Below are 15255 nucleotides of genomic sequence, written 5' to 3'. Positions count from 1 at the left end.
TTTTCCTGTGCCACCATTGTAGATGGGGTACGTGAGCCGGGAGATACCTGATCAGGAGAGCTGTACTTGTTCCTGGGAAAGATCCTGGACTTTGAATAGGATGGGGTAACTGCATGGGACTTTAGGTTGGCCCCCTTGGGGAGGGGAGGGTATGTTTATCTGTGGGAAGAACAATGTGCCCAGAAACTTGAGTAGCTACAGTCACAGAACAATGGCAGACACTGCTTGTTGTCCCCCACCCCATATCTGTTCTTTCCATTTTGCTCAGTAATAAACCCTACGTGTTAGCTGGGCATTATCCAACCAATAGAAAAAGTCTCATTTCCCAGCTTCTCTTGCCACTTAGTGTGGCCATGTGACTAAGCTCTGGCCAATGGAATGTAAGAAATAATTTGCATAGGTCTTCTGGGAAGTTTTTTTTTTAAAGAGAGGAAGTGTGTCCTCTCTTCCTCTTTTGCTGGCCTTCCTCGCTGTCATGTGGATGTCATGGCTCAAGATGGAGCAGCTATCTTCTAAGTCAGGATGGAAAGCACAGGTAAATTTGGCAGAACAACTTGTCAGGAGTCTGAGCTCCCTGATGGTTATGGAGCCACTGTCTTAGTCTAGGACTGCTAATGTTTACCTGAGAGAGAGAGAGAGAGAGAGAGGGAGAAGCTTTTATCTTTTTACCACTGTTATTTTAGGCTTTTCACCAATGAGCATTCCTCTTTGATTTTCCTTTAACTATCTTATCTTATTTATACTGTCTTATATTATTATTACACCAGTCATACCCATTATCTTGTTTAATCTCCTTGCCTATTTTCATCTCCCCCCTAGAGTGCTAGTTTTATGAAAATAGAAACTTTGCCCCCCCCTTTATGTGATATGCTCTAATTTTTATTGCAGTGTGGCCATTTTTGTGACAATGGGGAGTTTGGTGTTAAAAATAATGTTCCATTTGAGGTTCTTTTATACAGAAATTGCCATCATGACTGATATTCAAAATATGTTTAGTGTTGTAAGACTCACATGATAACTAAAACTGTTACCCTTATTCAGTACTGTACACTTAATGGAAAACAAAAAGGCAGCAATAACAGCTGTTTCTTTTAAGAAGAATGAACACTGGGTACCAGGATAAGTTGATGACCCAGTTAACACAACTTAATTGGCAATCCTCTTTGGAGTGGGGCATTAAATTCATCACAAAAAAGTGCTTCAATGCATGGTGTTATATCCATCCTGCCATGTCATAAATTAGACTTGCCAAGGAAGGTGAGGTGTAAGAATGCTGGAACCTCACAGAACTGCAATCAAGTGCAACTATAAATAATACTGAATAAAGTTTACCCTCTGACAAGTGGATAATACTTTCAATACATTGAATTAGCTTACCCTTTGCAGTATTCTAAGTTATTCACATTGACAATCCCATTCGTTGTAGTGCTTGCTGCAAGGGAGGCATATAGCTAGTTGTTTTGGCTAAAATATGATGGGAAGGCAGTCCTTGGGTTCTGCATAAAAGTAACAGTTTGAAACAGCCTAATAGCAATCACTGATAGGCTGCTTAAATGAATGATATTTCTGTCATTCATTGGTTTAGAAGGGTCCATTGAGAAGGGGACGAAACAGAACAAAACCTAACACTATTCCTATTGACTGAGATGAAGAAGTGGAAGTTCCCTGACATCCAGATGGCATTTGACTGTCATTTTATAAGGGTTTTCCTTCAAGTGAGACTACTCTGTTGCTTCTCAGTTTCTTTCCAAGTGAGGAATAGTCCTTAATATCGTCCATACCATTTATTTCCCACTTATGTTTAATACCTGTAAATTTCTTTTCAATGGAATCTTTAGATATTTTTTATTTATTTATTTGACAGAGAGCCTGCGCACAAGCAGGGAGAGCAGCAGGCAGAGGGAGAGGGAGAAGCAGCCACCCCGCAAAGCAGGGAGCCTGATGCAGGGCTCGATCCCAGGAATGACCTGAGCCAAAGGCAGACACTTAACTGACTGAGCCACCCAGGCGCCCTTTAATGGTATCTTTAGAGCAAGCATACATCATTGCCCTTTGTAAAGGTGCACTTTCAGGACCCCATAATTTCAATACCAGGTCTTCTTTCTTAGACTCTTGTTGTGAATGTGGTATCATACAAAGCAAAGTGGCAATCATTCAGAGATAGCAACTTCACAAAAGATGTGTAGGGGTCCTCTACGGTATCATTTGTGTCACCCACCAAGATCTGCTTTGCTTTCTCTACAATTATTTGTTTTGCCCTTGCTTAAACAGAAGAGAACTGCTTTCTTTTTTTGGCTCTCCTCCTGTGTAGATTTCCTTACTTTCATACCATTAACAACTTTGTTGACATCATCATTTATCAGTAACGCCAGAAACCACAATGCCAGGGGTTGCAGCAGCAGCTCAGGCTTGGTGGGAGTGGGAGGAGGAGGAGTGGGCCAAAACTTTGACTCTCCTGTTCACATCTGAATCTACAGAGTTTAGAACAGTGCTTGGAAAAATAGTATGTGCTCAGTAAAACGTTGTGGAATGAATGAAGGCTAGATTAGAACGGGATTCCTCTAAAGGTAGTAAGCTCCTGCTTGAAGAAACTATAGAATTTAGAATTCCAAAGACACTGGGTGATTATAGGTGAGGAAACTGACATTTAGAGAGGTTAAATGAGTCATAGGTCACACAGGTGCGTTGTTATGCCAACTGATGGCCACGCTGACCATCAGGTGTGAGTTCTAAGACCACTGCCCCCTCTATTGTGTGCACCATTTGGCTGATAAGCACTTGTCCTGGATACCGTAGAAAGAACTGCTCAGGGGCCCAGGGTTTGGACAGGATGGTCTACTGCTCTTTCACCACACCGGAAGTGTATAAACTTGGCTAATAGATTTTTCAAGCTTCTCAGACACCACAGGTCTTCGAAAGCGCAGCAGTCGGGAGCAGTGCGGTCGCTACCAGCAGGCACCCTTAGCCATTTATTACCGAGCACTCTAAGAAAGGGGAGCTGGCAGTTCTGAGGAGGACAGCTGTCCAGGCTCTCTTCTGGCCACCGTCTTCCTCTACCAGCTCCCAACAAAGACATCTCATCTCCTTCCACTGCCCTCGGTTCTACTTGGCAGGGCTTTGCGATGACAGAGCCTGGAGTACAATGTGACCCAAGTCACCTACCATTGCGTACCCGCTGCAGGGCTCGCTCTCCAGCTGGGGGCTGACGTGGGCGGTGTGGAGACAGGCGCGTTCCCGAGCCCCACTCTCAGCCCTTCCGCTCCACGCGCCGCGCGGGCTCCGGGGGGCGGGCGCGCGCACGCTCCGCCTCTCCCCGCCTCCTCGGTGCGCGCCCCGCCCCCTCGAGCTGCGATACGCCGAGGGCTCAACATCCGAGGACTTTGGCCCAGAGTAACCCTGCTCGCGTGACCTTTCCCCTCCATTCTGCACCTGAAGCCGCGGGCCCAGCGCGCTGCCTGCGGTTGGGCGCTTGTTCTGCTCCCTCCGGCCCCGCTCCCGCCGGCGCTTCGGCGCACCCCCTCGCTGCCCCTCCTCGCGGCTCCCCGTCATGGCGGCTCTCAGCAAGTCCATCCCTCATAACTGCTACGAGATCGGCCACACTTGGCACCCTTCCTGCGGGGTCTCCTTCGTGCAGATCACCAGGGGCGCCCTGGAGGAGTCCCTAAAGATCTACGCTCCCCTGTACTTGGTGAGATCCATCAGCTCCTCCCTCGGCTAGTTTAGTGTGGAGGATGGGCCAAGGAGTGCAGTCTTGCTTCCGAGCGGCCTGGGCGACTCGTTCTGTGTCGGGTTCCCATGTGAAGGGACCAGACGGTTTTTTGGGCGGGTGGGCATGGTGGAGGTCAAAAGGGGCGGATATCTCACGTGCTACACGGGGCGGGAGAAGGGGGAGGGGAACTTGAGGTTGAGCTGTCAACTGAATGCCTGTGGATGAGAAGGGGGTGGGCTCCCAACTTCAAGATTAAGTTAGGACACTTAAAATTGTGAATTAAGGGGACTGCGGTACTTTTCCTCTCTCTTGCATTATGATGGAGAGGAGTTTGTAGGTCAGCGAGGCGAGGAGACATGCCCTGCAGTCTTTCCTCATCTAAGTCCCTCTATAACACCCCTCCATTTTTTTGTTTTTTTGTTTAAGGGCATATTTGACAGCAAATCCCTGTGGGCTCAGATCTGTCTTAGTTTGGGATGATAGTATTGTGGCTTGAGGGTTTTGCAAGTATTCTTGCAGGTTCACAGAGTAGACTTCTGGTTGAGATTTTGGGTGCTGATTCCAGGGGGAATGATTCCAGACTGAGTCAGTGAAGGTGATTAAAAGACCTGACTTTAGGTCACCTAAGCAATTTAAGTTTGGAGTTTTGAGTAGAGAATATTTGTAAATACGTGTATGTATGTATCACTGAGAACTGTTAAAAGAAACGTGTTCTTTTTTTTTTTTTTAAGTAGGCTCCATGCTCAGGGTGGGGCTTGAACTCACGACCCTGAGTTCGAGAGTCCCATGCTCTACTAAGCCAGCCAGGTGCCCCAAAAGAAGTTTATTCTTAAATAAAACATTCTAAAATGTTCTCACCAGCATCTTTTTTTTTTAAATAACCTTGTCCTTCATACTACTTTGACCATCGAAGTTCATCCTCTCATTTTCTTGCCCAGTAGAGTGTGTGCCCTAAGAAGGGAGAGATCATATATTTTGTCTGTTTCCTAAGGGTTTCATTGAATTTTCAATGGATGGTCAGTTCTTACTTCTCACTGAGTAGTAATTTGGATTTGTAGCCTAATATGCCCAGAAAGTGTGTCGTGGCCATATTTGTGGTACTTCTTGAAAAGTCTGATTGTTTATTACAGAGATAACGAAGAAGAACTTGGTAACTTTCTCTGAGCTTGCAGAAATCAGTTTCATTTTTATCCTATAGACCCATGCTTTTCAAACTTAAGACCTCCGCCCCCTCACACCCTGGGATCATGTGAAAATGAGAGTTTCTGATTCAGTAGGTCTGGGTGGGGCCTGAGATTCTGCATTTCTAACAAACTCTCAGGCAGTATTGATGCTGTTGGATCAAGGGTCACACTTTGAATAGGAAGGATCTAAAATAGAAGCTAATAATAAAATTATTACTGGAACTGCTGGACATTTCTCCCTTGATTTTCTTTGGCAAAGATCCATGTTCATCTGATTTTCCACATGAATTGTGGCTAGTCTATAGCTCAGTATTTTTTAAACAGAACATCTACAAACAATATTGAGCTCTTGATGTAGTCAAAAAAATACATAAAGATTGTTCCTGCTGTTAGGGGATTATGATGTAGGTAGGGAGAGAATTTATACTGTCTCCCTCTGAAAATCCACTGTACTTTTAATGTGTCTCATTCATTCATTAAAACTATTTGAGTGCCCGATTTTTGTCATATCTACAGCCTAGACAATTTATGGTTATGTTCCATGATAGAGAAGTTCAAGGGAGCAATAGGAACAGGGGTTCTTCTTTTACAACAGGTAGGGTGGGGCCAGGGGTCAGGAAAAGTTTGTGATTCACTGTTGTATCTCCAACTAAATACTTCTTGAGGATAAATTCTTCATCTTATTTGGCCTTGTGCCCCTTATAGCTGTGTATTTTAGACTTTGGGTTGCTGCTCAAGAGTGGTTGTGAAATAAAACCGAGGGGGGCGCGCCTGGGTGGCCCAGTTGGTTAAGTGTCGGACTTTTGGTTTTAACTCAGGTCGTGATTTCAGGGTTGTGAGATTGAGCCCCATGTTTGGCTCTGCACTCAGCACAGAGCTTGAGTTTCTCTCTCTCTCTGCCCCCTCACCATGCTCTCTTTCTCTAAAATAAATAAACCTTAAAAAAATAAAATCAATGGGAACTGACGAAGGTTTTATTATTACATTTATTTATTTAATTAATTAATTAATTTATTTATTTATTTTCTTTTAAGAGAGAGAGTCCTTGAGAGAGCACAGAGGGCAGAGGGAGAGAATCTAAAGCAGGCTCTGTGCCTGGGCTGATCGCATGACCCTGAGATCAAGACCTGAGCCAAGATCAAAAGTCAGACACTTAAATGACTGAGCCATCCAGGCGCCCCCACCAGTGTTTTATTTTAAGTGAAATAGAAGAGAATAGAAAAAATGAGAGTCCATTGCAGGCACTAAGGATAAGCATTATTTCATGACAGTTTTGTTTCAGTTGTTTGTATGTGTAGCTGGGGCTACTTAGAGCAGATTGGAACACTGTACTCTTTGTCAGTGTTGGATAGTTGTTGATTAAATATTTAACCTCCAGTGCCAAGATAAAAGGTGATATGGGAAGAAGTGGGCTTTAAAAGGGATCAAGGACATCTGAATTTGAATCTCAGCTCCATTAGTTAACTAGCTGTTTGTCCTTGTTACTTTGTCTGTCTCTGAGAATTAAGTGAAAGAATGCATTGAAGATGTATCACATATTTTCCTGGCTCAAAGTAGGTCTTGAAGAATTAGGCATTTTTTCTTCCCTCTTACCCCAGTGACATTTAAGTTAGATATAAAGTTCATTGAAGATGGTTAAGACAAGGCTTTTGGGCAGATGTAGCATTTGAGTTGGGCTATGAAGATAAGGAGGGACAGACATTGATTCTTGTAGGAGACATTTGTAGAATACTTATTTTTTTTTTAAGATTTTATTTATCTATTTGACAGAGAGAGAGAGACAGTGAGAGAGGGAATACAAGCAGGGGGAGTGGGAGAGGGAGAAGCAGGCTTCCCGCTGAGCAGGGAGCCGAACATGGGGCTCAATCCCAGGACCCTGGGATCATGACCTGAGCTGAAGGGAGATGCCCAACGACTGAGCCACCCAGGCGCCCCTAGAATACTTACTCTTAATGGAGAGGAGGGAGAATAATGTGAATTGACCAGAAATCTAAGTCGTTTTGTAAGTGAAGCAGTATGTATATTGGTTGGCTAAAATAGAAGTTTTGTGTACAGGAGTTATGAGCTATAACAACTCCTATTTATTGAATACTTAGTAACTTAGACCTTTACGTATTTTATCTTGTTTAATCCTTATACAACTCCATCTTATTATCCACATTTCATAGGTATTTCATAGGTAAGAAAGCTGAAGTCTAGAGAGATTGACTTCCCAGATTTAGAGCTAGTAAGGGAGAGACAGGATTCAGTTCTAGGTTTTTTTTTTTTTTTTTTACTCAAACTCGTACTGGAGGTCAGGCTAAAGGAGCCATAGAGATTTTTTTGAGCAAAGGGGTTGCAAGTACAAAATGGTGGCTTTTGAGATGATGAATCTGATAGCACTGGGTGGACTGGACTGGAAAGACTATTTAGGAGTTGATGCAGGAGATTCACTAAGGGGTAGAAAGAGCCAGTTCCCATGGAATCCCTTTCTGCAACTTACTTGCAATGTGATTTTAGGAAAATTACCTCACCTCTTTGAGCCTTAGTCTCCTTGCTTTGCAGAAAATAATTATACTCATCTCTTGTGGCTGTTTTGAGGACTTAGGTGGGATAATAGTGTGTAGGAAGAGCACCTATCATGTAGCAGGGCCCCAATAAAGTGCTGCTGTTATTAAAACAGTGCATATGTTCTGTGTCCTGTTAGGGTGGTGGTTTGGATTCAGAATTAGCACAGTACTTCAATAAGTGCTTAGTAAGTATCTGAATGAGCGCAAATGTGAATGAATGAACTCATGAATAGTTCAGGAATAAGGAGATACTTGGCAGCGCAAGAGAATGGAAGGGCAGCTTTAGAGGCATCTTACAAGAGAGGGATTTCATAAGATAGGTATTTCATAGGAAGAATGAATAGGACTTAGAGACTGAATATTGGGGTAGTGTGAGGACTTGTTTCTGCTTCCAGGACTTTAAATCTGATCGATGCTGTTGCCATCGTTGATAGAAAAGGAGAAATTCTGAAGGGAAGCTGATTTTGGGGAAATTTTAATCAAAAGAGTGTATGGCGCCTATAAATTGGGTGTTATCTGTCTGCTTTTCCTTTTAATATTACCGTGTGTGTTGTTCTAAACCGATTCCTTTTATTCCTTTCATATCTACTGCCCTCTTCCTTCTTTTCCCTCCTCTTATCTACAGTTCTTAGTATTCACCTTCTAATGCTTAAACTATATGGAATATATGTGGACTATTCCTTTTAATAGTGAATCTTTGTGTTTTTATAGTTTTTAAAAAACATCAGTCCTCATCACCAATTCACTTCATGTATTTTTTTTTAAAGAATCCTGTGTGTACTGTAATATATGCTAAGAATTTATGCATGTACCAGAAATGTATTTCAGGAAGTTATATTTCATTTCTTGAATATTAGTTATTACCATACATCTCACAACAAGTGGTACCCCTTTCCACATACACACACATACACACACACAGGAAACAGTTGTTTAAACTGTTTAAACCCTAGGCTGTCACTAAAATTACTGAAAGCTAGTGCCCTCCGTAATTTAGAATACAAATTTAGAATACACACTTTCCCATTTAGGGGGATGGATTCTATGATGTTCAAGTTCTTAGGTCTCTTCTTTAAGAAGGAAGACTTGCTCACTTAACTTACTCAGGTGGTTCTAAGACCTTTCTTAGTTATGCTTTTCCTTGGTGCCTTGAGGACCTCCAGATTAGGGTACTGGCATTTACAGGTAGCTGACTGCAAAGTAGAACCTTTTGCACTTTTGGGAAGGAATGATTTAAAAACCTGCCTTTTCATTGACCTTCAGATGTTTATACCCTTCTTCAGAGTACAAAAATATTTATAGAATATTGATTCCCTTTGAGCCATCTTAACTGATTCTCAGTTCATCACCTCTAAACTGAATAAACATTTAAGCAAGAGTTGGAATTCTTAGAAATAAAAAAAACAATTTATGGACAGTCTCTAGTTAGTTGCAAAAGGCTTGGAAACCACTGGCGGAAGAAATCTGTTCATTAAGGTGGACTTTTTTTTAAATGTTCTCACACAGTTTTATTTTATAGAAAAAAATGGTAATTCTAGAAAACTTCCAAAGCTTGACTCGACTTGCAGGAGGCTGTTCAGATTTTTGTATTTAGTTTGGCTTACAGGCAGGATCCTGGACTCTGGGATCAAATTGCCCATGTTAGAATTGCAGCTCATTCCTTATTAGCTGGGTAACCTCAGACAAATTACCCAACCACTCTAAGCCTCTATTTCTGTGTCTGCAGTATTGGAGAAATGGTAAATTTTTCCTTGGGAGATCTTTGTGAAGATTAAATGAGGCATAGTATGTAAAGTGCTGCTGGCACATAGTGTAGAGGCAGTTTGTAAGGGTGGTGGTTAAGTAGGTTTTCTAGAGCAAAGGAGACTAGCAATGAGACTTTTCAAAGTTCTTTTTTTTTTAAGATTTTATTTGTCACCGAGAGAGAGAGAGCGCACAAGCAGGGGGAGCAACAGGCAAAGGGAGAAGTAGACTCCCCGCTAAGCAGGGAGCCCGATGCAGGGGCTCACTTCCAGGACCCCGGGATCATGACCTGAGCCTAAGGTAGACACTTAACCGACTGAGCCACCCAGGTGTCCCATGAGACTTTGAAGTTCTTGATGATAGGCCATTCGTTTTTGTTTTTAACTTACAAAAAGAGAAAAAGTCATGGCGGAATACAAACTGCTGAGAGTAGCTGTTTGGATTATTTGACCATTGGAGATCATGGAATTTGTAAACGTATTAACTAATCCTTCTTTAAGTTTTGTCTGAAGCCTAGTTTAGGGGGCAGAGGTAAGGGACTCCCTTTATCTGTCTCTTCAATAAATAGATGATGATTTTTACATAACTTGTTATTAAACCTTTGGAGATGTACCAGTCATTTGGTCCTTTTTAAAAATAAGCACTTACAGGGACGCCTGGGTGGCTCAGTCATTAAGCATCTGCCTTCGTCTCAGGTCATGATCCCAGGGTCCTGGGATCGAGCCCCGCATCGGCTCCCTGCTCGGCAGGAAGCCTGCTTCTCTCTCTTCCACTCCCCCTGCTTGTGTTCCCTCTCTCACTCTTCTCTGTCAAATAAATAAATAAAATCTTTTAAAAAAAATAAACAGTTATGTTAAGAATTTTCCTATTTTTCTTTTTTTTTTAAATTTTTTTATTGTTATGTTAATCACCATATATTACTTCATTAGTTTTTGGTGCAGTGTTCCATGATTCATTGTTTGTTCATAACACCCAGTGCTCCATGCAGAACGTGCCCTCCTCAATACCCATCACCAGGCTAACCCATCCCCCTACCCCCCTCCCCTCTAGAACCCTCAGTTTGTTTTTCAGAGTCCATCATCTCTCATGGTTCGTCTCCCCCTCTGACATACTCCCCTTTTCTTCCTCTCCTGTTATCTTCTTCTTTTTCTTTTTTCTTAAAATATGTTGCGTTATTTGTTTCAGAAGTACAGATCTGTGATTCAACAGTCTTGCACAATTCACAGCGCTCACCGTAGCACATACCCTCCCCAATGTCTATCACCCAGCCACCCCATCCCTCCCACCCCCAAACACTCCAGTAACACTCAGTTTCTTTCCTGAGATTAAGAATTCCTCATATCAGTGAGGTCATGTGATACATGTCTTTCTCTGATTGACTTATTTCACTCAGCATAACACCCTCCAGTTCCATCCACGTCGTTGCAAATGGCAAGATCTCATTCCTTTTGATGGCTGCATAATGTTCCATTGTGTATATATACCACATCTTCTTTATCCATTCATCTGTCGATGGGCATCTTGGCTCTTTCCACAGTTTGGCTATGGTGGACATTGCTGCTATAAACATTGGGGTACACGTACCCCTTCGGGTCCCTACAGTTGTATCTTTGGGGTAAATACCCAGTAGTGCAATTGCTGGATCGAACGGTAGCTCTAATTTCAACTGTTTGAGGAACCTCCATACTGTTTTCCAGAGGGGTTGCACCAGCTTGCATTCCCACCAACAGTGTAGGAGGGTTCCCCTTTCTCCACATCCCCGCCAACATCTGTCATTCCCTGACTTGTTAATTTTAGCCATTCTGACGGGTGTGAGGTGGTATCTCATTGAGGTTTTGATTTGGATTTCCCTGATGCCGAGCGATGTTGAGCACTCTTTCATGTGCCTCTTGGCCATTTGGATGTCTTCTTTGGAGAAATGTCTGTTCATGTCTTCTGCCCATTTCTTGATTGGATTATTTGTTCTTTGGGTGTTGAGTTTGATAAGTTCTTTATAGATTTTGGATACTAGCCCTTTATCTGATATGTCATTTGCAAATATTTTCTCCCATTCTGTCGGGGGTCTTTTGGTTTTGTGGACTGTTTCTTTTGCTGTGCAAAAGCTTTTTATCTTGATGAAATCCCAATAGTTCATTTTTGCCCTGGCTTCCCGTGCCTTTGGCGATGTTTCTAGGAAGAAGTTGCTGCGGCTAAGGTCGAAAAGGTTGCTACCTGTGTTCTCCTTTAGGATTTTGATGGACTCCTGTCTCACGTTTAGGTCTTTCAACCATTTGGAGTCTATTTTTGTGTGTGGTGTAAGGAAATGGTCCAGTTTCATTCTTCTGCATGTGGCTGTCCAATTTTCCCAACACCATTTGTTGAAGAGACTGTCTTTTTGCCATTGGACATTCTTTCCTGCTTTGTCAAAGATAAGTTGACCATAGAGTTGAGGTCCCTTTCTGGGCTCTCGATTCTGTTCCATTGATCTATGGGTCTGTTTTTGTGCCAGTACCATATACTGTCTTGATGATGACAGCTTTGTAATAGAGCTGGAAGTCCGGAATTGTGATGCCGCCAGCTTTGCTTTTCTTTTTCAGTATTCCTCTGGCTATTCTGGGTCTCTTGTGGTTCCATACAAATTTTAGGATTATTTGTTCCATTTCTTTGAAAAAGGTGGATGGTATTTTGATGGGGATTGCATTGAATGTGTAGATTGCTCTAGGTAGCATTGACATCTTCACAATGTTGATTCTCCCAATCCATGAGCATGGAACGTTTTTTCCATTTCTTTGTGTCTTCTTCAATTCTTTCCTGAGTATTTTATAGTTTTCTGAGTACAGATCCTTTGCCTCTTTGGTTAGATTTATTCCTAGGTATCTAATGGTTTTGGGTGCAATTGTAAATGGGATCGACTCCTTGATTTGTCTCTCTTCTGTCTTGTTGTTGGTGTATAGGAATGCCACTGATTTCTGTGCATTGATTTTATATCCTGCTACTTGACTGAATTCCTGTATGAGTTCTAGCAGTTTTTGGGGTGGAGTCTTTTGGGTTTTCCACATAAAGTATCATATCATCTGCAAAGAGTGAGAGTTTGACTTCCTCTTTGCCGATTTGGATGCCTTTGATTTCTTTTTGTTGTCTGATTGCTGTGGCTAGGACTTCTAATACTATGTTGAATAGCAGTGGTGAGAGTGGACATCCCTGCCGCGTTCCTGACCTTAGGGGAAAAGCTCTCAGCCTTTCCCCCATTGAGAATGATATTCGCTGTAGGTTTTTCATAGATGGCTTTTATGATATTGAGGTATGTACCCTCTATCCCTATACTCTGAAGAGTTTTGATCAAGAAAGGATGTTGTACTTTGTCAAATGCTTTTTCTGCATCTATTGAGAGGATCATATGATTCTTGCTCTTTCTTTTGTTAATGTATTGTATCACGTTGATTGATTTGCGGATGTTGAACCAGCCTTGCAGCCCAGGAATAAATCCCACTTGGTCATGGTGAATAATCCTTTTAATGTACTGTTGGATCCTATTGGCTAGTATTTTGGTGAGAATTTTTGCATCCATGTTCATCAAGGATATTGTCCTGTAGTTCTCTTTTTTGATGGGTCTTTGTCTGGTTTTGAGATCAAGGTAATGCTGGCCTCATAGAATGAGTTTGGGAAGTTTCCCTTCCATTTCTATTTTTTGGAACAGTTTCAGGAGAATAGGTATTAATTCTTCTTGAAATGTCTGATAGAATTCCCTGGGAAGCCATCTGGCCCTGGGCTTTTGTTTCTTGGAGATTTTTGATGACTGTTTCAATTTCTTTAGTGGTTATAGGTCTGTTCAGGTTTTCTATTTCTTCCTGGTTCAATTTTGGTAGTTGATACATCTCTAGGAATGCACCCATTTCTTCCAGGTTATCTAATTTGCTGGCATAGAGTTGCTCATAATATGTTCTTATAATTGTTTGTATTTCTTTGGTGTTGGTTGTGATCTCTCCTCTTTCATTCATGATTTTGTTTGATTTGGGTCATTTCTCTTTTCTTTTTGATCAGTCTGGCCAGGGGTTTATCAATCTTGTTAATTCTTTCAAAGAACCAGCTCCTAGTTTTGATGATCTGTTCTACTGTTCTTTTGGTTTCTAGTTCATTGATCTCTGCTCTGATCTTTATGATTTCTCTTCTCCTGCTGGGTTTAGGCTTTATTTGCTGTTCTTTCTCCAGCTCCTGTAGGTGTAGGGTTAGGTTGTGTATTTGAGACCTTTCTTGTTTCTTGAGAAAGGCTTGTTTTGCTATATACTTTCCCCTCAGGACAGCCTTTGCTGTATCCCAAAGATTTTGAACAGTTGTGTTTTCATTTTCATTGGTTTCCATGAATTTTTTAAATTCTTCTTTAATTTCTTGGTTGACCCATTCATTCTTTAGTAGGATGCTCTTTAGCCTCCATGTATTTGAGTTCTTTCCGACTTTCCTCTTGTGGTTGAGTTCTAGTTTCAAAGCATTGTGGTCTGAAAATATGCAGGGAATGATCCCAATCTTTTGGTACCCGTTGAGACCTGATTTGTGACCTAGGATGTGATCAATTCTGGAGAATGTTCCATGGGCACTAGAGAAGAATGTGTATTCCTTTGCTTTGGGATGGAATGTTCTGAATATGTCTGTGAAGTCCATTTGGTCCAGTGTGTCATTTAAAGTCTTTATTTCCTTGTTGATCTTTTGCTTAGATGATCTGTCCATTTCAGTCAGGGGGGTGTTAAAGTCCCCCACTATTATTGTATTGTTGTCAATGTGTTTCTTTGCTCTTGTTATTAATTGCCTTATATAATTGGCTGCTCCCATGTTTGGGGCATAGATATTTACAATTGTTAGATCTTCTTGTTGGATAGACCCTTTAAGTAGGATATAGTGTCCTTCCTCATCTCTTATTACAGTCTTTGTTTTAAAATCTAGTTTGTCTGATATAAGGATTGCCACCCCAGCTTTCTTTGGTGTCCATGTCGCATGGTAAATGGTTTTCCACCCCCTCACTTTGAATCTGGGGGTGTCATTGGGTCTAAAATGAGTCTCTTGCAGACAGCATATTGATGGGTCTTGTTTTTTAATCCAATCTGATAGCCTGCGTCTTTTGATTGGGGCATTTAGCCCATTTACATTCAGGGTAACTATTGAAAGGTATGAATTTAGTGCCATTGTATTACCTGTAAGGTGACTGTTAACTGTCTGTTGTCTGTGTTCATTTCTGCTCTTTGCTGCTTTTAGGTTCTCTCTTTGCTTAGGAGGGACCCCTCTCAATATTTCTTGGAGGGCTGTTTCGTATTTGCAAATTCCTTTAGTTTTTGTTTGTTCTGGAAGCTTTTTATCTCTCCTTCTATTTTCAATGATAGCCTAGCTGGATATAGTATTCTTGGCTGCATATTTTTCTCGTTTAGTGCTCTGAAGATATCTTGCCAGTCCTTTCTGGCCTGCCAGGTCTCTGTGGATAGGTCTGTTGCCAATCTAATGTTTCTACCATTGTAGGTTACATATCTCTTCTCCTGAGCTGCTTTCAGGATTTTCTCTTTGTCTCTGAGACTCGTAAGTTTTACTATTAGATGTCGGGGTGTTGACCTATTATTATTGATTTTGAGAGGGGTTCTCTGTGCCTCCTGGATTTTAATGCCTGTTTCCTTCCTCACATTAGGGAAGTTCTCTGCTATAATTTGCTCCAATATACCTTCTGCCCCTCTCTCTCTCTCTTCTTCTTCTGGGATCCCAATTATTCTAATGTTGTTTCGTCTTATCATATCACTTATCTCTCGAATTCTGCCCTCATGATCCTGTAGTTTCTCTCTCTTTTTCTCAGCCTCTTTATTTTCCATCATTTGGTCTTCTATATCGCTGATTCTCTCTTCTGCCTCATTTATCCTAGCATTTAGTGCCCCCATTTTTGATTGCACCTCATCAATAGCCTTTTTGATTTCGATTTGGTTAGATTTTAGTTCTTTTATTTCTCCAGAAAAGGGTTTCTCTAATAACTTCCACGCTTTTTTCAAGCCCAGCTAGTATCTTTAAGGTCATGATTCTGAACTCTAGGTCCGACATCGTACTAATGTCCGTATTGAGTAGG

The 15255-nt window shown here is 41.7% G+C and overlaps 1 protein-coding gene and 1 pseudogene across 2 annotated transcripts in view; one reads left to right on the top strand and one right to left on the bottom strand.

Moving 5' to 3' along the window:
* Positions 1–1695: 1695 nt before the first annotated feature.
* LOC113915294 lies at positions 1696–2354 on the bottom strand (annotated as a pseudogene).
* Positions 2355–3337: 983 nt separating this feature from the next.
* The window catches only part of TMEM135 (transmembrane protein 135), a 279591-nt gene continuing 267673 nt past the window's right edge, over positions 3338–15255 (top strand). For both annotated transcript variants that reach the window (XM_027580516.2, XM_027580515.2), the window contains exon 1: positions 3338–3688. In XM_027580516.2, the coding sequence (XP_027436317.1) occupies positions 3548–3688 (141 nt within the window). In that variant the 5' untranslated portion in view covers positions 3338–3547. The remainder of the gene's footprint in view (positions 3689–15255) is intronic.

This window comes from Zalophus californianus, chromosome 11 (genome assembly GCF_009762305.2).
Source record: "Zalophus californianus isolate mZalCal1 chromosome 11, mZalCal1.pri.v2, whole genome shotgun sequence".
Classification (NCBI taxonomy): Eukaryota; Metazoa; Chordata; class Mammalia; order Carnivora; family Otariidae; genus Zalophus; species Zalophus californianus.
Note: the sequence above shows the minus strand (reverse complement) of the source record. Positions and strands in the feature narration are given on the sequence as shown.